General features: G+C 37.4%; 1 protein-coding gene across 8 annotated transcripts in view; it reads right to left on the bottom strand.

The window, feature by feature from the left end:
• The window catches only part of CDC14B (cell division cycle 14B), a 100,489-nt gene that overhangs the window by 21,740 nt on the left and 53,071 nt on the right, over positions 1–25,678 (bottom strand). For all 8 annotated transcript variants that reach the window (XM_079926140.1, XM_079926136.1, XM_079926142.1 and 5 more), the window contains exons 5-9: positions 11,779–11,855; positions 6,044–6,110; positions 3,389–3,451; positions 1,216–1,303; positions 700–930 (exon numbers count right to left, since the gene is read on the bottom strand). In XM_079926140.1, the coding sequence (XP_079782266.1) occupies positions 700–930; positions 1,216–1,303; positions 3,389–3,451; positions 6,044–6,110; positions 11,779–11,855 (526 nt within the window). The remainder of the gene's footprint in view (positions 1–699; positions 931–1,215; positions 1,304–3,388; positions 3,452–6,043; positions 6,111–11,778; positions 11,856–25,678) is intronic.

The raw sequence follows: 25,678 nt of genomic DNA, 5'->3' as shown, positions 1-25,678 counted from the left end.
TTCCTGTTTCTTTGTATTCCTTGAGATTTTTTGGTGAAAACTGGACATTTGAATCTTATAAATGTGTGAACTCTCAGGATTAGATTTCTGATATTCCCCAGGTTTGCTGTTTAGTTTTTCTTCTCCCCAGTGTTGGATTTTTCTTAACAAAAATGTATCCCTTGCCTTCTTAGTTAACTAACAAAAGGAGAAAAGTTAAATAAATCCTAGTATATTCATACAATGTGTTATTACACATTCATTCAATAAATATTTATTAAGTGCCAAGCACTGTTCTAGCTGCTGAAAGCCTAGCAACTTGTTAGAATATAAAGTCCAAAAGATAAGCTCTTGGAGTCTGCTCTGCTCACTGACATATGCCAGAACCTACCAAAGTAGGCACTGAATAGATATTTGATGAATAAATGAATGTGATAAGCCTTTGTAGTATTACCCATGAATACAACTTAATTTACTAAACTTTCCATATGAAATTAGGGTTTTAAAAGCATTCTTTATATGTACAGCCTTTTTATGCCAGTCATACCTCCATAAAGTGGTTTTAAGAAAAAAAAGTAAATCACAAAAGGAAAAAAAAGCACTCTATAAAAAACAAAGGCATCTTCATGTGTCCTTGCATATAATCTAAACGAGTATGGTATGTTTCTACACACATATACATTCACGTCCACCATTTCTTAACCAACACTAGAAACATACCTTTACAGTGTACTGCAATGGCACCCTCTGCATTTTCACAAACATCCAGAAATTCTTTAACAATGGCATCAGTAGGCGTGCTGCCATCCGCAAAGAAAAGATCATAGTGATCGAAACCAGCGTTCGTAAAGCGTTTGGCATCATACATCCTTTTATTCAGACGAATAATGGTAGTAACGTTGTGATTCTTAAAATACGGAATATAAGCCTCAGGAGAATGTTGGTGGTAACCTACATAAAGAAATTCACCAGATGCTGTAAAATGCAGAAAGAAAACAATGGATAACAATTTCACTTGTAACTGGGTGGAAACAGTATCTGGACTGGGGATTGAATACCAGTTTGATTATAACTGTGAAAAAAATAAATTTAAAAAGTTAAAATCCAGGCAGAATGATGTGCTAAAATGTCCAAGTACACTTAATTAAGACAGTCGAGCTTTGGCCTCTTTTAAAAGAAAATACTGGATGGATACTTTTAATAACAAAACTATGCTGGTCCCATGTATTTGCATACCACTTTCAAGTCTGGTTCTTGAATGAGGTCCACAGAAGGCAAGAAATCGGTCTGGTATTATCCAATTTAAATCTCCATTTTCTGCTTTCTGCATAGGGAAGACCAAAACAAGATCAATGTATGTGTATGTATACGTGTACCTAAGAACAGGTAAGAAATAAATCAAGAGTTCCCTTAAGATCTATAGGCCAAGCAAGTAACCCAAAACTGATTTATTTGACTTAATTATCAGCCAAGGGAATGGATGAGTTCATTCCATGCTAAAAGATGTAAGCAGGAATGAGGACTACTGTTGCCACATGTTCTGATTTTGAAGTAAAACCAGAAGTTTGGAGATTTTAATGAGAAATGTGTGATAGATTTCATTGAATCACAGGCATCATAGATTGTAAGATATATCCTGAATTCAGAGAATTCCTATTCAAAAAAGGATAAAATGGGCATCGTGGATTCAATGAAAAATACTAATCCAAAATTTCTAAAAATACTTATAGAGACTAAACAAAGCTACCATGGTGGTCTGTAGCTACCCTGTGTCTCAATGCAGTTTCACTGAAAGTAAAAGTCATTTGTGGGTGACCCTGCTACTCTCCCGCAATGCTGCAATTTCCGCATTAGCGAGAGGGAAGCTAATGAGCACCTATATTACTCCTTAGTAAAAAACACATAAAGGCATCACTGTGCTACACTGAAGGAATAGCAACTGGTGTTTTTCTTAGTTTTGCTTATCTAAAAAGAGAAAGTATATTTTATTTTAAATGTTTAATTTTATAAGGAGAAGCACAAAAAATGGTGTTAATAATTCAATTATATTCAGTAGTTAAGATGGTAAATAAATATTGATGTGTATCGTACTTTATAAATGTACTGCTATTACAGAGAAGTAAAGGCAGGGTTGGCCTAATGAATCACACAATATGCTTTTATATGTTTGGTACATCACAGTAATGACTAGTAGTAACTATGAACCCAATTTATCAATAAAATAGTTCAGTTATACTTAGGAGTTTAAAATAATAGTTATTTTAAAAATTGATTGTGAAAGAACAGTTATCTGAGGATTCAAGATACTGCTGAATAAAGTGCCGTCTGTGGAATCATTCCAATATTAGTGAGACTGTCTGCTCAAGATAACTATAGCAGGATAAAAAAAAACAAGACTCCACAAGTATTCTTGGCTGGAAAAGACCTTTAGCATAACATCTTACTCATTATCTACTTGGAAGGTAGAATGGTAGAATCAAATTACACATTAAAAAAAAATACACTACTTTAAAAAACATAGAGGACACCTGTGGTTTTGCCTGCCTGGATTCTCTCCTCTCTGTGCCCCCCCCACCCCACCTTTCTTGGTCTGTATGATTTGATAGGGCTGACCCGATTCCACTGCTGTGATGGCCAAAGTATTCTATACCTACTCATCCCCCACACTCACCAAAAACACAATCTAGTTCGGGGCTAGAGACATGATCTAAGCCAGGCCAAGGAGAGGAGTTCGAGAGTCTTCTGCTGGAGCTATGAATTTTCTTTTCCAATGAGTTGGGTAAATCAAACGGGTAAGTCAAAGCTGTTGGTAGCCATCTTTATCCCAACTGGGGAGAACTGACCTTGGAACAAAGCTAGCTTCAGCCCAATTTCTGGTAAGTGCTTGAGTACCTGAATCTGGTCATGAGTGAAGTTACACTAGCTCCTGGACTTTTTATTTACGTAAATCAATAAATTTTCCCCACTTTATTTAAGCCATTTGTGTTTACTTTTTGTAATTTGCATCCAAAGGTGTCTTGACTTCACAGAAACAATAGGTTCTGACAAAAACAAATATTTTCCAGAGTTAATTAGATGTATAATGGCTATTCATTTCATCAGCTCCTATGCTAAGGGTTTAACAAACATTATCTCATTTAATCACTGTATGAAAGTCATCAATAATAAAAAAAATTTAAACTAAAAATTAAAGAAAAATGCCAGAGCACACTCATTCACTCTGGAAAGATGTATCAAATGCAAAAATCAATATGAACTAGGACTGCAGAAATAGGAATAAGAGAAAAAAAGACGAGTTTTTTTCACTCTACACACATCTAAATTGTTTGATTTTTCAAAAAATAAGAATACTACTTCTGGAAGTAAAACATGCATAAAAGAGTTAAAAACAATATCTTTGAAAACTTACTTCATAGTATTCATATTCATCGAGGTTAAATGAGTTGAAATTAAGGAAGCCATACTGCATTGCCTAAAATCCAAAGGAAAGCTTTTAATAACAAAGATGCAAATAAGGAAACAGTTTCCAATCCAATTTCTTAATAATAAGTATCAGGAGGCACCCCAGAAAAACATTCTTATATTTAGATTATGTTCCATTGAGTAGTTTTCAAAGGAGGTGGGCTATGTCTTTTAAATGCTTCCATTATCAGGAAAATTAGTTATAACAGTATTTATTTTAATGAAATTTTATTTTTTATTTTCCTTCATCAGTCATCCTATCCATGCAAGATCTAAATAATCAAGCCTTCAAAGTAATCCTACTCGTTTATTAGATCAACATCATTCAGGCTTCAAATATAATGCATAACCCAATAGTTGCTAAATAAATAATATAAAGGAAAGAAACCATGGGTTAGTTTATATCAAACAAATCCCACATATTTCATAAACATCTTCACTTTCAAATTCTGAACAGTCTTGAATTAAAAGATTAATGTTCCCTATACTAAAGACAGCCCAGAGATCAACACTAAAATGCAAAATTTTGAGGGAAAAACCCTTTGTTTCAATAAGGAAAAATATATGAATTTTCTCTTCTACTCTGTAGCCTCACTCTGAGTTGCAATGGGCAGAGCATCATGCTAAGCAAAATAAGCACAATATCTATTTTCTGAGACAAGGACAAGCTGGCAGCCTCTGACAACTGTTCTCCCAGCTTACTGAGCCAGACAGTATGTAAGCAACAATTCTTGATCAAGAAGGTATTCTTGGTTCAAAAGGGGTGATTCTGCAAACCCAGTGTGCAAAATGTAAACTACTGAAATATGAATGAGAAATAAGAAGGCTATAACACCAAACAAAAAAACCCTCATTTTATAAAATATAGTGGCTTAAGTCCTAACTCCAAGACCAAATCCACGATGAATTTTATTTCTTTGAATTTGGAGTACCCAATATATGTCATATTTGGACTAGAATGATACATAATAATACAACAACAGAGTGACACAATAAAATAACAGAATGATACCATAAAATGTATCAGTTTGCAGGGAATTTCTATTATTTGAATTTCATAAGGAGACCCTATTAGAAGTAGCACTTAAAAAAAAGCACTACTAAAATCAAGACATAATTATTGATACATTCATAAAAATTTCAAATATACAATAATATTCAAAATCAGTCACAAACAGAAAATGTTTAAATGTAAAATCAGAAGCTGTTGTCTCTTGAATAAAATTAAATGTAGCATGAAAAAAGCAATCTTTGATCTATAGTTATAGCTAATTAAACTTTGGATATAACATCTGATAAAAACAAAGCCAATGTTATAGTAGACCATCTCCAAGGCCCTCATAAGTGTTTCTTCTTCTTCTTTTCTTTCTTTTTTTTTAAAGGTGCTGGGAGCAGAGAGAAGGGAGCCCTAGGGTCAAGGACAAGGATGCCTGGCTACGTCAGCAGTTCCCTGGGGTCCATCTGGCAAGGACTGTAACTGTAACTAGAAGGGGTCATCTATACCTACTGTCTCCCCATCTCCTGATCACCTCCTCTGCCCATGACCTGCCTAAACTGTGGCCTCATGGAGCTGTCTCAGAGCCTGCAGCAACTACCTCCATCAGCTCCATACACCACAGAGTTGCTGGGCTCAGTCCCAAAATTAAGGTCCATCCTCATTGCCTTATATAGGAAAAAAGATATAATAATTAATCTCTGAAGTTGTACTAATTAAGTCTCTCAGTTTAACCCCTAAAATTTCTGTCAAAATTCTCAGAAAGCCACCATGTTCCATTATACAAGAAAGTAAACCTGGGTTCCTTGTGCCTCTGAAAATACAAGTCACACAAACTTGAGATGTTTTCGAAGGCTTATTTGATCCAAGGGCTACTGACTGACAATTCTAGTTTCTTGCACGGCCCTGATGTTCAAGAAATATACCTAAGGGAGTGAGTGTTATAACCAGGGTCTGCTGCATCACATGACTCCAGGGGACCCTGTTTATTTAGAACGTGGTATGACGGTTGTCCCCTGGAGTCAAAGACAGCAAGTAGCCCTGGTTACAAAACACAGGAGTTATTTTTAAATAGCTTTGACAAAGCAGTAGTGACCTATACTTAGTATTATATAAAACCTAGTAACAAACTAATGGGCTACTCAAATACTTCTGTTGAACTAGAAATTGAATGCTTGAAGATACAAAAACAAAGTATTTGACAGTTACTGTGTTATAGAAATGTCTGTTGTAAACAGAATCGATGGGAATCAGACCCATAAAATACATAAATCAAAGAGAACTTAGAAACCAGTAATCTATTTACTTCTTGTTTTTCTTTGAAATCATAACACATTCAAAACGAATTCTGAATTTAGAAGCTAATTACAAAACTGTTTCTTATTGTTCCCTGTGTTCAAGTGGCTTTTCCCCCAACTCGTGCACAGAAGCACTCAGATTCAGAATAATCTGTTTTCTAGTTTAGTGTCATTCTAATGTTGGCAGGGAAATGGGATACCTCTCACATCATATACATCTTGGAAGATCTTTGAGGAAGAAGGCCTGTCTTCCTTGCACTGTACTTCAGTTCTCCAGCACAACACTGGGTGTATCCTACGAGTCACTTACCTTCTTTACTGCATAAAAACAGTCAAGAAGTGTAATGTAGAAATTGCAACTCCCATAGGCAGCATCTCTGAAATTCCAAAAGTATTGAAATACATAGCTCAGTTAATTTAATTTTCTGCTGTACACTTATCTCAAGACAAAGTTGATTAGAATTTAAAATCAAACACAGAATCAGTCTCAAAAAAAAAAAGGATTCTTGCCTTTTGGTTTTTAAATAAAGGATAAGTCACTGTTATACAGTTCATTGTAATTTCTACCTATTCCAGTAGATACTGTTTTACAGATGTGGATCAATAATGACCACATCTTAAATTTCAAATGATCTGTCTAGACTGTTTTTGGCTTTAATAGTTGAGCTTCAAAAGTTCCTTCTTGAGTTCAACTTCTCAATAGTATGTACTCCTCCCCTCAAAAGGGAAAGGCATTTGATCTTTTTCTTCCAACTGGAGAATACTGTGTCAAACTGTTAGCAGGAAAGACTGCTTTTTGATTCTGTATATGCATGTTGTGTGTGCATGTGTGTGTGTGTTTATCTCCATCCACGTAGCAAAAAAAAATTTGGAAAGCAAGATAATATTTGAAATAATAGGTGCAAGCTAAAAAGCATTTTGCTCCTCTCATTATGCTCTTATACTTTTTAACAATTTAACTGGATAACTTCTTTCTGGTTCTTAAAGGACAACAGTACCAATAAAACCACAGAAACTAAGGAGTCAACTACTGTCAGGAGAATCACTCTACATTGGAGAAGTGCTTAAAATTAAGTTAGACAGCCCCACCCAACACTGCATCAACACCTGTTAGTAATCTTACTACAAATGTCTTATGTCAGTTAAGATTTTGTCCAGAAAAATAAGGTACTCCTCCATTCCCACCTGCTTCTCCTTTTTGGCTAACTTGAGTCATTTCATTACAAAGTGAAAATTTTAAGAATTAGGCAAGATAAAAATGAATTTTATTATGATCATTCTAGGCATGCCAAGCAACTGTGCCTATCAGAATGGTACTCATTTGGTCCCTATGTGGAACCAGGCTGCTACTGGAGCCATAATTAATTGCCCGCCGTGGTTGGGCTTTCACATTGTAATTCACTTACCTGAAAAATTAAGGCATGTTTAAAATGTTTAGTTCTTGTACAAACTTTAAGAATATAGATTATTATAGCAACATTAACATCAAAGAAAAGGGCATCCTTTTTAGCTAAGACACTTTTAGACATTACTGTCTGAATTGGTTAGATTTACTTTAGTATATGCTAGGCTTCATGAGGACTGGACGCAAGGCCTTACAACGTGCCATTTTTGTTCTGTAAGCTTTTGAATTTAAATGCTGCTCTTCCAAAAGCTAGGAAAGGTCTCAATGCAACCGAGAAAATGATTTTTACCAATAGCTTACTGGCAGTATTCAGGAAGGAGGAAAATAAAATGACCTGCACCATTACTTCTCAGAATATACTCCCTGGGCAAGAAGCACCAACATGCACCCCACTTGCTGGAAATGCTAATTCTCAAGCTCCAACCCAGACCAGTTCTAGGGGTGGGGCTGGGTCCTCCAGGTTCTTGTGATACACGTTCAAGTTTAAGAACCACTGACTTACAGGATCATCACAAATAATGTTTTGTACAAGTAACTGTTTCATGCAATAAGGAAGGTTTCTAAGATAAAGAAGCTAAGGTAGGAAAATGAAGTAGTTTAGTCTAAGTCAAAATGATCAGTGGAAAGACGATGAACTCTCAAATTGCATCCCAATGTTTTCACCACGTCTCCTCAGTTAGCTATGATTATTATCTTCTTAACCTATGATAATTCTTTTCCAATCAAGTTAAAGCCATGTTGATTCAGTTTTTGTGACAACTCGATGCATTTATTCAATGCATAACTTGGAATAAACCTACTGTGGGCCAAGCCCTGCTCTAGTCAAGCTTTGATCTGAGCTTGGATAAAGTTTTGCCACATTATCTGAAGAGACAAGAATCTTTCTTTATTCACTCATGTTTATTTCATTAACACCTCCAACTTTAAACACATCCACACCTCCTTCCTCCCACCCAAGCAATCAGACTTCTTCAAAATAGCAGCTATGAATCTGGATATAAGCCTTTGTGAGGGGGAAAACCTTGTCACAGATCATTTAACAAACTTGGAAAAGCAGATGAGAATCAATAAAGGAATACTGCTTAGAAACTGCAAAACAATGTCAAATACTAGTTTAAAAAAAATAACAGTTTTCAGAGCAGCTTGCATTCATAACAGCCTAAAACTACAAATAACCCAAGTGTCCATCAAAAGGATAATGGACAAATAAACTGTGGTATATTCATAGAATGGAATGCTACAAAAGCAATAAAAAATAGGACAAACTATTGATACTAACACCTGCCATCACATGGATAAATCTCACAGACATTATATATTTAAAACACTAGATCCCAGCTCTCCAAAAATGTATACTGTATGATTCCATTTATATGACATTAAAAGATAAGAAAAACTTTTAGAAAGGGGGTAGAAGAGAATCTTCACGGAGGCTGACAATTTTCTGTATCTTGAACTGGATGGTAGTTACATGTAAATATGTAGGAGTTTATTGTTCTGTACACATAGGAGTTAGAGTTTTTAATTGCGTCTAAGTTATACATGGTTTTTAAAAGGAAAAAAACATGAATGTTTAACAAATGTTATCTAAGGGTCAGGCACCGAGTGTTTCATAAGCAGGATGTTACTTAATCCTCACACCTCATTAGGGTGATCCTACTATCATTCCCACTTATAGACTAAGAGACCAAGGCTCACATTTGTAAAGAACCATGGAGATATTAGTGGCAGAACGGAGAGTCAAGCTCCCGTCTGTCTGATGTCAATAGCCAAGCTATTAGCAGCTCTGCAATACTACCTCTCAAGAAAATAAAGAACAGAGCCCTCCCCCCGAAAAAACCCAAAAAAACACACACACAAAAAAACAATTAAGAAGCAAGGAGTATTATAGGTAATACCAAAGAACAGAAGTATATGCTCTTCATGTAACAATGATCCAAAAGTATCAAGAAAATGTTGAACTATATTTTATACTGTTTTTTCAGGTAGACAGGTAGAGAAATATCTAATATAATTCATTAACAAATCATATATATATATAGTTTTTTAAAACTCAGTGGTTGAAGAATTATATGTAACTTAAATTACATCTAATTAAATATTGCTAGGAGCCTAAAAGGAGTTACTAAAGACAAGTGAACACTATTCTTGCACAATCCCTTGTTAGCAGTTATATTTATTCTATGCTCTTGAATTGGCAAAGATAAAAGACTATAGTGTAATTTCTGTCAAAATATTATCAGGTTTTATTAATCCTGATTTGCCTACTTTCTTTTTTTTTTTTTAATATTTATTTATTTATTTGGCTGTGCCCGGTCTTAGTTGTAGCACGCGGGATCCTTGTTGTGGCATGCAGGATCTTCAGTTGTGGCATACAGGATCTTTTAGTTGCGGCATGCAGGATCTAGTTCCCTGACCAGGGATTGAACCTGGGCCCCCTGCATTGGGAGTGTGGAGTCTTCACCACTGCACCACCAGGGAACCACTGGACCACCCGCCTAACTCTCAATTAGTAAGTTCTTCAGAACAGTAAAATGTGGTGAAGCACAGATTTTTAAATCTGTCAAAGGCTGATACTTTTGTAAAATACAATAATATTTGTACTATTACATACCCACAATAATGCAATAATCTTATTTTGTAAGTAAAAATGAATTATTAGAAAAATGAAAGGAAAAAACACATAAACACAAGCTTAAATTCTTCTATTATTTGATTCCACAGACATAAAAATAGTCTATTAAATTGCTAAAAAGTCTGTAAAATCTTACTCGCAATTCCTGTACTTATCACAAGCTGGTAACAAAAAGTTCACAGACTGGCACTAGTTCACAGGCCACACTTGGAGAATCATTAAATGTCTGGCATCTATGACTAAAGAGATTCAAATTTCACAAACCTGAACTGCTTCTAGCTAAGTCCTGTTTTTTATAAAATTAATGATTTTTGTTCCTGGAACCAGAAGCAACTAACTACATTTTTCAGTGCCAAACTTTAAGAATTTAAACATGGGTACGGCAGTAGACAACATTTATTCTATTTTTGATGCCTGTATTTAAATTAACACAAAACTTCTCTTACATTAACAATGCTTCATGGATCCTTACTTAGATTATGTGAAATGTGTAAGCTTATCCCTGTTTCAGGACCTTGCGTTATAAACTTTAAGAATGGCACTATTATAAAGGATTACTATTATAAAAGAAGAGTTCTGCAGAACAAAATTATCACTACAGCAATGTGCCTATGACTCAGGGACCACAAACACAATCACTTCTTCTGAAGGAAGTATACGGTTGCTGTTATAAGTTGAGAAGAAAAATGGAGCACTCTCCAGTTTAGAAAATAACCTTCATCCCTTCCTACCCACCACAAAGAATACTTAAGATGATCTCTGAGCTAGGAAGAAAGGCAGAGTGATACATGGTCCAAAGCAATTCTTCTAATTGGCTAAATCACTAATATACATGCAGTCTTTAGTGCAATACATAACTGAACTCTGCAGACTATCCTAACAAAAATCTCGAATTCATGGAGTACATCCATGGACAGTCCTACAGAGTTATTTACGAAGGAGACAGATTCTGCATAAGGTTAGGGACGCTCACCCCAAAACTTGTCCACAATTAAGTCAGGTTCATAACCTCCCCTTTAAAGGCAAGCCCACGTCTTCAAAATCAGGCATTTGAGGTATATGCAACAATTCTAAAACTAAGTTTAACTAATTTGCAGGCGGAAGAATAATGCAATATTTGAAATTCTCAATACAGTATGCAATGAGTAAAATCACTTCACACACTTATTATACTTAAGCACCATACAAGTATTTAATTATACAGCTAAGTCAAGTGTTTTGATAAACAGGAAGAGCAACTTTTAGAACTTCATTTGATTTTTAAAAAAAGAAAAAAAAACACAAGTTTTTGGGTTTTTTTTTTTCCAAAGTATCTTCAACACAATCACCTGGTAACTTTGACATAAGGATGAGGATGTCATTAACTTATATAAAGACATTACTTATCTACCACCTCTATGACACAGCCGTTTTGGTTTTTCAAGTAGTGGTGCTATATTAGCAACCTCACCCACTATTTCTGCTGGCTGTGTCCCTAGGAAAAGGGGGTTCGTTTCTGCCCCAGAAGTAACTCCTGATTATTGGGAAAAACTTATTTCTTAACTCCTCAGGACCAAAACTCCGCAGTACTGGAAAACGGTAGTTTGTCATACTATAACTCCAGGATTCTCATCTGATTACAAAGCACAGTTTCCATCAGTGAGAGTGGTTCTGACTTCTCATGTCGGAGCGATTCACCACCACTACCCCTAGCACCACCACAGACATCTGGCAATGTCTGGAGACATTTTTGGCTTTCACAGTTAATTTTCTGGGGTGAAGGTGTTACTGACATCTAGTGGGCAGAGGCCAGTGATGCTGTCAAACATCCTGCAGTACACAGGACAACCACCCCCCGACAAAATGTCAATAGCATCACTGTTGAGTAACCTAGATCTATGGTGTTATTTGCACCCACCTCAAAATAACTATTTATGAGGTCTTCTTTTTTCAGAAACAACTACACCAAGATATTTCTGGCAAGGGCCTGATTAAATGAAATCTACCATAACATTCTTATATTTACCTGAAAGGAATATAGGATGTATCTCCAAACATTAATATTCTATATGCTTCTTCTGGAGTTTTCCCCAAATATATAACCTACATTTGAAGAGAGAAGAAAAAGACAATTTACTTCTAAATAAAGATATAGTACTGTCACTGAGAAGTAAGCTTTGTACAATCTTTAGCCAATCAACTGAGCCTGATTCTCTAGCCTTCCCAAGAATCCTATGAGTTGCCCACTACCCAGTCAGTGAATTCCCCTTTTGTTTAAATCTGCTGTCACAGCTGGTTTCTGCTGCTTGCAGAGCCCTGACCAGCAACGTTTTACAACAGCCTTTTGTGGTAAGAAGTAGAGCATTTCAAGAACAGATTTTTCTAAATCAAGATGTTAGACTGAGCACATGCTTTGACCTCATGTCCTTTCTAAAAATACACCGAAATGATAGTAAAGAAGTGTGTGGGAGATGGGGATAGGGGATGGACTGGGACTGGGACTGGGGGGAGGATGAGAGCAACATAGAATCAGGACAAACATTTTTATTAACTCCATCCATTTAGATTTAACAACGTACAATATTGTAATCTGGTAGAATACTTCAAGTGGATTCTTCAGCATTTGAGGTCCACAGTTGGTGGACCTTTTTGTATTTCCAAAGTATCTTGTTTTCTGCCCTGACACTGGACTATGTATATATGGTTTCAGGTCTGCAGTCCTTTTCTCTCAACAGTTCATAGATGTTGTGCCACTGTCTTCTCACTTCCAGTATTGCAGAAGTATTTTACTGGTCTCATTCTCTTCTCCCCCTCCTCTTCCTCACAAGCAACCTGTTCTAGAAACTTGGAGCTTGAGAATGTCCACTGGCATCCCTCTAAATAAGTCATCCCCCTAAATAAAAGTCATCCCCCAGCCCCAATTAAGTTTGCCTCGGACTTTCTGACCCTCACTCTATCCGAAGGCACATCTTTTTCCAACTCAGAATCTTCTGGCGGATATTTTCCACCCATACATGGAGGCAAGGGGTGAAGAGAGGCCACAAGCATTTGATTTGGCACACATATCATTACCCAAATTCAATTCAATTCTTAAGCTTACTTTGGGAGAAAATACACTTTAAATTTTGACCAGTAAAAATAAATAAAAAATTTAATTACAAACTTTTTAATCTCCATTACTTAAATTTATATAAATGAGCTGTTTCTTCAACAAAATTCTGAAGTAAGAACCCCTGTCTTATGTTTCATTGTAACTCCGGGTTCATATTGGGTTGGCCAAAAAGTTCATTCAGCTTTTCCATCCCATCTTACGGAACAACCAAATGAACTTTTTGGCCAACCCAATACCTTTTATATGGACTCAGATTCGATCCTTAATTCATTGAACTTAAATCTACTTACAATAGGAAATTTTAAAATAATTGATAAAAAGTTAATACAAATATATCATTGGATTAAGAAAAATTATAAAAATCAAAGATCCAGCACGAATCTTTGAAACTTAGAGAAGGATATATCTTAAAACAAGTCAGCTTCCAGAGGGCATTTTACCAATTTTGTTTTAAGACTCATAAATGGAAATGTTTACCCTGTTTCTGAAAATGATTTTATCCCATTTACTCTAATAATACAGAACTATAATTAACTATACAGAATCTTCTAACATTTATCTATAGCAGCATACAAACCCACAAAGAACAATCAATCCCAAGAACAAAGGAATGCCTTCTTACCTAGTATCAAACAAATTTTCAAAGTACAATATTACTGACTCAGAGAAGGTTGTAATTTATCATGAATTAACTAATCAAAATCATCTATAATTGCACTCAACATTATATTTATCTATATATTACTTATTTAGATCTTTTAAGGATCAATCTATCAATTGACTTTCTATTGTCTTACTATTTATTTGGAAAAAGAGCATAACAGTTCCTTTAAGAAAAACTAAAAAGTCTTTTAAATCTAGTGCCCCCCCGCCCTGTTCTCTACATTTACTCCTTCTCTTCTAGTCTCCAACCTGCTTCCTTTCTCTTCTAAGACTTAATGAATAACTTTAGGAAAGCCTTTTCATTTCTCCATTCTATTTTAGGTCTTCCTAGCAGGACTCCTCCAAAAAATTTCCTCTAAAAAACAACAACAAAAACACAAAACAAAACCAAATAAAAAAATACCTTGAGGCCAATGAGGGTAAGAATAGGATTTGATTCACTGATGTACGTATATACATACATAACTTAAATAAATTAATTAAATGAAATCCAGAAACCTCATTCAGATTTTCCCTAAATTTCTAATACGAAATTCTCTCAAATTATATAAACTTTTTCTTAAGCACCAGGTGAAAGATAATTCCTCCAACTCAAGATTGCAGTTTCTTGGTTTCTTTAATTACTAAAATTGCAATGGTATTATTTCCTTCTAACTTTCAAAACAGAAATAGTCTCTAATACATTAAATAATTGTGGGTTAGCCTTGGAATACAAATTCAGTTCAAAGAACCCAAGAAAAATGTAACATTTTTTCCTATGGAGAAACAAAACCTATATTCCTAGTGACGAACTTTTAAAAAACATAACCTTTAAACCCAACTGGGGAATGCTTATACGTAGAGATTTTAGGTACAATGTAATAAGCTGAAGGAAATTTACAGATTCAGAATAAGTTTTTTACATCATGCTATGGTCCAAATGTTTCTGTCCCATCCAAAATTCATATGTTGAAATCCTAACCTCCCCAAAGTGATGGTAGTAGGAGATGGGGCCTTTGGGAGACAGCCATTAGAGTGAAACCCTCGTGAATGGGATTAGTGTCTTATAAAAGGGACTCCAGAGAGATCCCTAGGCCCTTCCACCATGTGACAGCCCTCACTGGACCATGCTGTCACCCTGATCTTGGACTCCCAGGCTCCAGAACTGTGAGAGAGAAACTTCTGTTGTTTATAAGCCTCTGGTATTTTGTTATAGCAGCCCAAAAGGACTAAGACATATAACAATCAAAGAAATGTTTGCTAACAATCTATAATTCTTAATTTTACACCCACTCATCTTCTCTAGTCAAAAGTCCTTCCCCATTAAAATTATTATAAATTTGTTACTTGAGAAGAATCCTTAAAATGGCTCCTATATTAGTTCTCAAATTAGTAAACTCTAAATCAATGAGATTTTATGATGTATCCGTGTGATCCCAACAACTTGGAAGCTATGTGCTTCTCAAATTTTTTTAGTGTATTTTCATGAAAAGCTATATATATAGAATGGCCACTCTAACTGCACATTGCTGTCCAAAAATAGAAAACAACAAGAGATGAACAAGAGAGATACTAAATAGCTGTGGTAGCCAGCTTCCAAGACAGCCCCAACGATGCTCATCTTCTGGTATTTCCACCCTCAATGACTAGGTCACCATTGTGTAAACAATAGGATACTGCATTAATGGTAGAGTGTGACACCTGAAGCTAGATCACAAGGACGTTGTGGCTTTTGCCTTGCTTTCTTTAGGACTCCTCACTCCAAGAAAATCAGGTTCTTGTTTTGTGAGCGCAGCCCACGTGGTGAGGAACTGAGGCTCCTTGCCAACAACCAGTGCAAACTTGCTGGGCATGTGAATGGGCCATTTGAGCAGTGGACCCTCCAGCCCTAGTCAAGCCTTCAGATGACTGCAGCCCAGCCAGATCCAGAAGCAGACCCCCCCAAGTTAGCCAATCTCAAATACCTTCCCCACAGAAACTGTTTCAGAGAACATTAATTGTTGTTTGAAGTCACTAAGTGTTGGTGTAATCTGTAAGGCAGCAATAGATAATACAGCAAGTAACACAGTAAAGAGTGAGCAATTGATCATTTCAGTTTGTTGAAAGTAGATAAAGTTTTTAAAAATGTGACAAGTGCAGAGATGTAAAAGTAAGGAAGCCCCGTGGCTTAGGAAACATGAGTAAGGAGAACCTGCTGTCTCTCTCCAGGGTAAGGAATCTCTCTGAAGGAGCAAAAGGCAATCTCACAGGAAAAATAAAATACTGGAATAGAAAATACTTAGGAAGTTGGTAGTGCTTTTCAAAGTCATGACACAAACTTTCTTGGTTTTGTTTTTTGTGGGGTTTTTTGTTTGTTTTGTTTTTTTGCTGAACAATATTGCAGCCATTAGAATTCCACTGCCCCCATTTAAAAAGTTACCATCTGCCTAACCCAGCCCTGTGAAAACTTCTGATCTTGAATTGCTGATCAATGTTTCAAAACCTAGGAAAGCCTCAAGTAGCAATGGATAAATTAGTGGACTGAAACAAAAAGATCACAACTTGATCATGTATAGTTTTAATCTTGACAATTCAGGTCTCAAAATAATAAAGCCCAGTTATTTAGACCTGTACTTCTCATTTCTATTCTCCCACAGAACATTTTGAAGTTTAATCTATGTACTTAGAGAAGCCTGTGGTAGAGTTTAAAAAACCAAAACATTGAGGGGGACCTTCAAGATGTTGGACGAGTAAGACATGGAGATCACCTTCCTCTCCACAAATACATCAAAAATACATCTACATATGAAACAACTCCTACAGAACACCAACTGAACACTGGCAGAAGACCTCAGACTTCCCAAAAGGCAAGAAACTCCCCACGTACCTGGGTAGGGCAAAAGAAAAAACAGAGACAAAAGAATAGGGACAGGACCTGCACCTCTGGGAGGGAGCTGTGAAGGAGGAAAAGTTTCCACACACTGGGAAGCCACTTCACTGGTGGAGACGGGGGTGGGCTGGGGGGAAGCTTCGGAGCCTAGAAGGACAGACAGCATAGCAACAGGGGTGCAGAGGGCAAAGCGGAGAGATACCCACACAGAGGATTGGTGCCGACCAGCACTCACCAGCCTGAAGCATGTCTGCTCACCCACCGGGGCGGGTGGGGGCTGGGAGCTGAGGCTCGAGCTTCAGAGGTCACACCCCAGGGAGAGGACTGGGGTTGGCTGCATGAACACAGCCTGAAGGGGGCTAGTGCGCCACAGCTAGCCGTGAGGGAGTCCAGAAGAAAGTCTGGAACTGACTAAGAGGCAAGAGACCATTGCTTCGGGGTGCGCAAGGAGAGGGGATTCCTTCCCTGTCTGCCCACAGTAGGCAGAGCACCGCCTAAACGAGCTCCAGAGATGGGCACGAGCCACAAATATCAGCTCGGACCCCAGAGACAGGCATGAAATGCTAACGCTGCTGCTGAGGCCACCAAGAATCCTGTGTGCAAGCACGGGTCACTATCCACATGCCCCCCCACCCCACCCCGACCCAGAGCCTGTGCAGCCCACCACTGCCAGGGTCCTGTGATCCAGGGACAACTTCCCCAGGAGAACACACGGCACACCTCAGGCTGTTGCAACATCACTCTGGCCTCTGCCACCACAGGCTCGCCCTGCATTCCAGTTATAACTACCATACCCCTCCCTCCCCCGGCATGAGTGAGCCAGAGCTCCCTAATCAGCCGCTGCTTCAATCCCACCCTGTCTGCGTGGGAACAGAAGCCTTAGGGCAACCTACACACAGACATGGGGCCAAAACCAAAGCTGAGCCCCAGGAGCTGTGCGAACAAAGAAGAGAAAGGGAAATCTCTCCATGCAGCCTCAGGAGCAGTGGATTAAATCCCCACAATCAACTTGAGGTACCCTGCATCTGTGGAATACCTGAACAGACAACGAATCATCCCAAAATTGAGGCGGTGGACTTTGGGTGCAACTGGGGTATGCTGTCTGCGACTGACTTCTTTCTGATTTTTACGTATATATTAGTACAGATTTTAGTGCTTCTTATCATTGGTGGATTTGCTTATTGGTGTGGATGCTCTCTTTTTTTAAAAATTACTTTTACATTTTTATTTGTTTAATTTTTTTTACTTTCATAATTTTATTTATTTTTTAATTATTTTTTTCTTTCCTTTTTTCTCCCTTTTCTTCTGAGACGTATGGCTGACAAGGTCTTGGTGCTCTGGCCTATGTGTCAGGCCCAAGCCTCTGAGGTGAGAGAGCCAAATTCAGGATACTGGACCACCAGAGACTTCCTGGCCCCACATAATATCAATCAGCGAGAACTCTCCCAGACAACTCTGTCTCAACGCTAAGACCCAGCTCCATCCAATGGCCAGCAAGCTCCAGTGTTGGACGCCCCATGCCAAATAACAAGCAAAACAGGAACACAACCCCAACCATTAGCAAGGAGGCTGCCTAAAATCATACTAAGTACACAGATACCCCAAAACACACCACTGGACACAGCCCTGCCCACCAGAAAGACAAGATCCAGCCCCACCCACCAGAATATAGACACCAGTCCCCTCCACCAGGAAGTCTACATAACCCATTGAACCAACCTCACCCACTGGGGGCAGACACCAAAAACAAGAGGAACTATGAACCTGCAGCCTGCAAAAAGGAGACCCCAAACACAGTATGTTAAGCAAATTGAGAACACAGAGAAATATGCAGCAGATGAAGGCGCAACATAAAAACCCACCAGACCAAACAAATGAAGAGGAAATAGGCAGTCTACCTGAAGAAGAATTCAGAGTAATTATAGTAAAGATGATCCAAAATCTTGGAAATACAATGGAGAAAATACAAGAAACGTTTAACAAGGACCTAGAAGAAGTAAAGAGCAAACAAACAATGATGAACAACACAATAAATGAAATAAAAATTCTCTAGAAGGAATCAATAGCAGAATAGCTGAGGCAGAAGAACAGATAAGTGACCTGGAAGATAAAATAGTGAAAATAACTACTGCAGAGCAGAAAAAAGAAAAAAGAATGAAAAGAATTGAGGACAGTCTCACAGACCTCTGGGACAACATTAAATGCACCAACATTCGAATGATAGGGGTCCCAGAAGAAGAGAAAAAGAAAGGCTCTGAGAAAATATTTGAAGAGATTATAGTTGAAAACTTCCCTAACATGGGAAAGGAAATAGTCAATCAAGTCCAGGAGGCACAGAGAGTCCCGTACAGGATAAATCCAAGGAGAAACACGCCAAGACACATATTAAACAAACTATCAAAAATTAAATACAAAGAAAAAATATTAAAAGCAGCAAGGGAAAAGCAACAAATAACATACAAGGGAATCCCCACAAGGTTAACAGCTGATCTTTCAGTAGAAACTCTGCAAGCCAGAAGGGAGTGTCAGGACATATTTAAAGTGATGAAAGGGAAAAACCTATAACCAAGATTACTCTACCCAGCAAGGATCTCATTCAGATTCGAAGGAGAAATTAAAACCTTTACAGACAAGCAAAAGCTAAGACAATTCAGCACCCCCAAACCAGCTTTACAACAAATGCTAAAGGAACTTCTCTAGGCAGGAAACACAAGAGAAGGAAAAGACCTACAATAACAAACCCAAAACAATTAAGAAAATGGTAATAGGAACATACATATCGATAATTACCTTAAATGTAAATGGATTAAATGCTCCAACCAAAAGACATAGACTGGCTGAATGGATACAAAGACAAGACCCGTATATATGCTGTCTACAGGAGACCCACTTCAGACCTAGAGATACATACATACTGAAAGAGAGGGGATGGAAAAAGATACTCCATACAAATGGAAATCAAAAGAAAGCTGGAGTAGCAATTCTCATATCAGACAAAATAGACTTTAAAATAAAGACTATTACAAGAGACAAAGAAGGACACTACATAATGATCAAGGGATCAATCCAAGAAGATATAACAATTGTAAATATTTATGCACCCAACATAGGAGCACCTCAATACATAAGGCAAATACTAACACCCATAAAAGGGGAAATCGACAGTAACACAATCATAGTAGGAGACTTTAACACCCCACTTTCACCAATGGACAGATCATCCAAAATGAAAATAAATAAGGAAACACAAGCCTTAAATGACACACTAGACAAGATGGACTTAAGTGATATTTATAGGACATTCCATCCAAAAACAACAGAATACACTTTCTTCTCAAGTGCTCATGGAACATTCTCCAGGATAGATCATATCTTGGGTCACAAATCAAGCCTTGGTAAATTTAAGAAAACTGAAATTGTATCAAGTATCTTTTCTGACCACAACACTATGAGACTAGATATCAAGTACAGGAAAAACACTGTAAAAAATACAAACATATGGAGGCTAGACAATACGCTACTAAATAACCAAGAGATCACTGAAGAAATCAAAGAGGAAATCCAAAAATACCTAGAAATAAATGACAATGAAAACACGATGACCCAAAACCTATGGGATGCAGTAAAAGCAGTTCTAAGAGGGAAGTTTATAGCAATACAATCCTACCACAAAAAAACAAGAAAAATCTCAAATAAACAACCTAATCTTACACGTAAAGCAACTAGAGAAAGAAGAACCAAAAAAAACCCCAAATTTAGCAGAAGGAAAGAAATCATAAAAATCAGATCAGAAATAAATGAAAAAGAAATAAAGGAAACAATAGCAAAGATCAATAAAACTAAAAGCCGGTTCTTTGAGAAGGTAAACAAAACTGATTAGCCAGTAGCCAGACTCATCAAGAAAAAAGGGAGAAGACTCAAATCAACAGAATTGGAAGTGAAAAGGGAGAAGTAACATCTGACACTGCAGAAATACAAAGGATCATGAGAGACTCCTACAAGCAACCATATGCCAATAAAATGGACAAATTCTTAGAAAAGCACAACCTTTAGAAAAGCACAACCTTGTGAGACTGAACCAGGAAGAAATAGAAAATATAAACAGACAAATCACAAGCACTAAAATTGAAACTGTGTTTAAAAATTTTCCAACAAACAGAGCCCAGGACCAGATGGCTTCACAGGTGAATTCTATCAAACATTCAGAGAAGAGCTAACACCTATCCTTCTCAAACACTTCCAAAATATAGCAGAGGGAGGATACTCCCAAACTCATTCTACAAGGCCACCATCACCCTGATACCAAAACCAGACAAAGATGTCACAAAAAAAGAAAACTACAGGCCAATATCACTGATGAACACAGATACAAAAATCCTCAACAAAACACTAGCAAACAGAATCCAACAGCACATTAGAAGGATCATACACCATGATCAAGGGGGTTTATCCCAGGAATGCAAGGATTCTTCAATATATGCAAATCAATCAATGTGATACACCATATTAACATACTGAAGGATAAAAACCATACAATAATCTCTATAGATGCAGAAAAAGCTTTCGACAAAATTCAACACCCATTTATGATAAAAACCCTCCAGAAAGTAGACATAGAGGGAACTTACCTCAACATAATAAAGGCCATATATGACAAACCCACTGCCAACATTGTTCTCAATGGTGAAAAACTGAAACCATTACCCCTAATATCAGGAACGAGACACAGATGCCCACTCTCACCACTATTCTGGAAGTTCTAGTCACAGCAATCAGAGAAGCAAAAGAAATAAAAGGAATCCAAATCAGAAAAGAAGAAGTAAAACTGTCACTGTTTGCAGACGACATGATATTATACATAGAGAATCCAAAAGATGCTACCAGAAAACTACTAGAGCTATTCAATGAATTTGGTAAAGTACCAGGATACAAAATCAATGCACAGAAATCTCTTGCATTCCTATATATTAATGATGAAAAATCTGAAAGAGAAATTAAGGAAACACTTCCATTTACCACTGAAACAAAAATAATAAAATATCTAGGAATAAACCTACCTAAGGAGACAAGAGCTGTATGCAGAAAACTATAAGACACTATGAAAGACATTTAATATGATTGAAACAGATGGAGAGATATACCATGTTCTTGGATTGGAAGAATCAATATTGTGAAAATAACTGTACTTCTCAAAGCAAACTACAGATTCAGTGCAATCCCTGTCAAACTACCAATGGCATTTTTCACAGAACAAGAACAAAAAATTTCACAATTTGCATGGAAACACAAAAGACCCCGAATAGCCAAAGCAATCTTGAGAAAGAAAAACAGAGCTGGAGGAATCAGACTCCCTGACTTCAGACTATACTACAAAGCTACAGTAATCAAGACAGTATGGCACAAAACCAGAAATATAGATTAATGGAACAGGAAAGAAAGCCCAGAGATAAACCCATGCACATATGGTCATCTTATCTTTGATAAAGGAGGCAAGACTATACAATGGAGAAAAGAGAGCCTCTTCAATAAGTGGTGCTGGGAAAACTGGACAGCTACATGTAAAAGACTGAAATTAGAACACTTCCTAACACAATACACAAAACTAAACTCAAAATGGATTAAAGACCTAAATGTAATACGGTCAAACACTATAAAACTCTTAGAGGAAAACACAGGCAGAACACTTTACGACATAAATCACAGCAAGATATTTTTTGACGCACCTCCTAGAGAAATGGAAATAAAAACAAAAATAAACAAATGGGACCTAATAAAACTTAAAACCTTTGCATAGCTAAGGAAACCATAAGACAAAAAGATGGCCCTCAGAATGGGAGAAAGTATTTGCAAACAAAGCAACTGACAAAGGATTAATCTCCAAAATATATAAACAGCTCATGCAGCTCAATATCAAAAAAACGAACAACCCAATTAAAAAGTGGCCGGAAGACCTAAATAGAAATTTCTCCAAAGAAGACGTACGGATGGCCAAGAGGCACATCTATTAAGATGCTCAACATCACTAATCATTAGAGAAATGCAAATTAAAACTACAGTGTGGTATCACCTCACATGGGTCAGAATGGCCATCATCAAAAAATCTACAAACAATAAATGCTGGAGAGGGTGTGGAGAAAAGGGAACCCTCTTGCACTGTTGGTGGGAATATAAATTGATACAGCCACTATGGAGAACAGTATGGAGGTTCCTTAAAATACTAAAAACAGAACTACCATACAACCCAGCAATCCCACTACTGGGCATAAACCCTGAGAAAACCATAATTCAGATAGAGTCATGTACCACAATGCTCATTGCAGCTCTATTTAAAATAGGACATGGAAGCAACCTAAGTGTCATCGACGGATGAATGGCTGAAGAAGATGTGGCACATATATACAATGGAATATTACTCAGACATAAAAAGAAACGAAATTGAATTATTTGTAGTGAGGTGGATGGACGTAGAGTGTGTCATACAGAGTGAAGTAAGTCAGAAAGAGAAAAATAAATACCGTATGCTAACACATATATATGGAATCTTAAAAAAAAAAAGTTCTGATCAACCTAGGGGCAGGACAGGAATAAAGATGCAGATATGGAGAATGGACTTGAGGACATGCGGAGGGGGAAGGGTAAGCTGGGACGAAGTGAGAGAGTGGCATTGACATACATACACTACCAAATGTAAAATAGCTAGCTAGTGGGAAGCAGCTGCATGGCACAGAGAAATTAGCTCAGTGCTTTGTTACCACCTAGAGAGGTGGCATGGGGCAGGTGGGAGGGAGGAGATATGGGGATATATGTATACATATAGCTGATTCACTTTGTTATACAGCAGAAAGCAACACAACATTGTAAAGCAATTATACTCCAGTAAAAATGTTTTTAAAAAATTACACAAGTCGGGCTTCCCCGGTGGCGCAGTGGTTGAGAATCTGCCTGCCAATGCAGGGGACACGGGTTCGAGCCCTGGTCTGGGAAGATCCCACATGCCGCGGAGCACCTGGGCCCGTGAGCCACAACTACTGAGCCTGCGCGTCTGGAGCCTGTTCCGCAACAAGAGAGGCCACGATGGTGAGAGGCCCGCGCACCGCGATGAAGAGTGGCCCCCACTCGCCGCAACTAGAGAAAGCCCTCGCACAAAAATGAAGACCCAACACAGCCAAAAATAATAAATTAATTAAAAAAAAAATTACACAAGTCATCATATCTCAGAGTTAAGTATAACAAAGGATATTTAAATTCCAACCCAATAAACCAGTAAACTAGTTTTTTGACAGAATTTTCAGAATTTTTATTTTTTAACATCTTTATTGGAGTATAATTGCTTTACAATGGTGTGTTAGTTTCTGCTTTATAACAAAGTGAATCAGTTATACATACACATATGTTCCCATATCTCTTCCCTCTTGCGTCTCCCTCCCTCACACACCCCCCATCCCACCCCTCTAGGTGGTCACAAAGCACGGAGCTGATATCCCTGTGCTATGTGGCTGCTTCCCACTAGCTACCTATTTTACGTTTGGTAGTGTATATATGTCCATGCCACTCTCTCACTTCAGTAAACTATTTTCAATTATTCTTCATGGAGAAATGTCACAACGTTTCCCATATTTAATTATTTTCACATCAGCCAGATGACACAGTCATCCCAATGCCAAGAACTTGATTGATCTTTTTTAAAAAAAATCACTCTATCCAGATTAACATAGAATTTTCATGAATCTATGCAAATTGGAAACAGGCTTAAAGATTCAACTGCTGAATAAAAAAGGTGAATAGGGAAAAGATTATATATAATAAGCAATTTTATGTGATAAAGTAAGTAAATAAGATAAAATCACTCTCACAGCTCCTGCACAAATACCAGTAAGAAAAAAAAAGCATAAATCTCTCTAAACAATTCAGATGGCCTTATATTTCAATAGTTTTAACTTCTCAAATTACTTTTATTTGTATGTATAGTATGCTGGTATAATGATGCTCAATTTAGGTAAAAGGAAACTGGAACTCTAGAGTAGCAAATACATCTTTACCAAGGCCAGACTAATAAATGTGAGGGAATTGGCCTTGGGTATAAGCACACATGGATATATTCTATGTGAGTGGCAGGGACTTTTTTAAGACAAAGCAAAAATCTTGAATATTTAAAATAAAGGCACCTCATTTGTAAACACTGGCAAAAACAAACTACTAATTATAAATACTCTGAGTTATATAAAGCTGGCAGGCTACTACTTTCTAACCTCTGGTGTTAACTGCTCACCCAAGATCACACCGCTTGTTATTGATGGAAGAGGGCCTACTGCTCAAGTCTTATTTAAAGATAAGAAACCACACTGTGTAAAAGAAGTACTGAAACAAGAATAGGATCCAAAATTACACAGAACTTAACAGATCTGCAATCAAAGATCATAAATGGTCAGAGGGGCCATTTCTCTTTACTCTTTCCCAAGACTTGTTAGCCCCTAGCAAGTCTCACAGGCAGCTGAAATATCAGATAGGCTCAGTAAGGCGAAAAGGGAAGTAAAGTTCTGATGAATGCTGGTGACGACAGCCAGCTGCCTCCACCACAGGGCCTTTTCCTACGGCAGGGGGCCATGCTGGCCCCTTTCTGTGGCTCTGGTGCACCTCACACTGCCTGGTGTCTGGTTGCTATTTACCTCTGCCTGGTTGCTGTTTGCTCTGCCTTTCACAGGTACCCAGGAAGGGTGTTTGCCCAGGGATGGGTGTTTACAAAGACTTTGGCCATCCCACCGGGTTCTGTCTTCCAGTCTCTGTTGCCCTGTCTAGACTGCTATTTGCTGAACTGGATTCCCACCCACTGCTTCCAGATCCTCTCCCCTCAGCATTCCTTGTCCTAAGTTCTTGTCTAATGCCTTCACCCTGTAGCTACCTTAGCCCAGCATTGAGTACTCTGAGTCCAAAATAATTAAATCATTAAGAAAAATGGACAACAGGTTCAAAGGATCATCATTAAGTAACAAATTAAGCCCCTGAGCTCTTATTACAACTGTTGAAGCAATCTCAAATTCAATGCAATTTAGGATTCTACTCAGATTGCTGAGTTAATATATTCCTAGAATTTGATTAGTATCACAGTTTTTAGTATAAGTGTTTACAAGGTAAACCATTCTGAAGGCTATAAAAATTGCTTAAAATAAAAATATAATACAGTGATACATTTTAAACAGGGAATCTATATGTTACCACAATTAGCTCTACCAAAGTAATCTACTGAACATCATAGGAGGGCAAATTTGCAAATTATGTACCAACAGTTTGCTTGTGTCATTTATT

Source organism: Stenella coeruleoalba (assembly GCF_951394435.1).
Source record: "Stenella coeruleoalba genome assembly, chromosome: 7".
NCBI lineage: Eukaryota > Metazoa > Chordata > Mammalia > Artiodactyla > Delphinidae > Stenella > Stenella coeruleoalba.
Note: the sequence above shows the minus strand (reverse complement) of the source record. Positions and strands in the feature narration are given on the sequence as shown.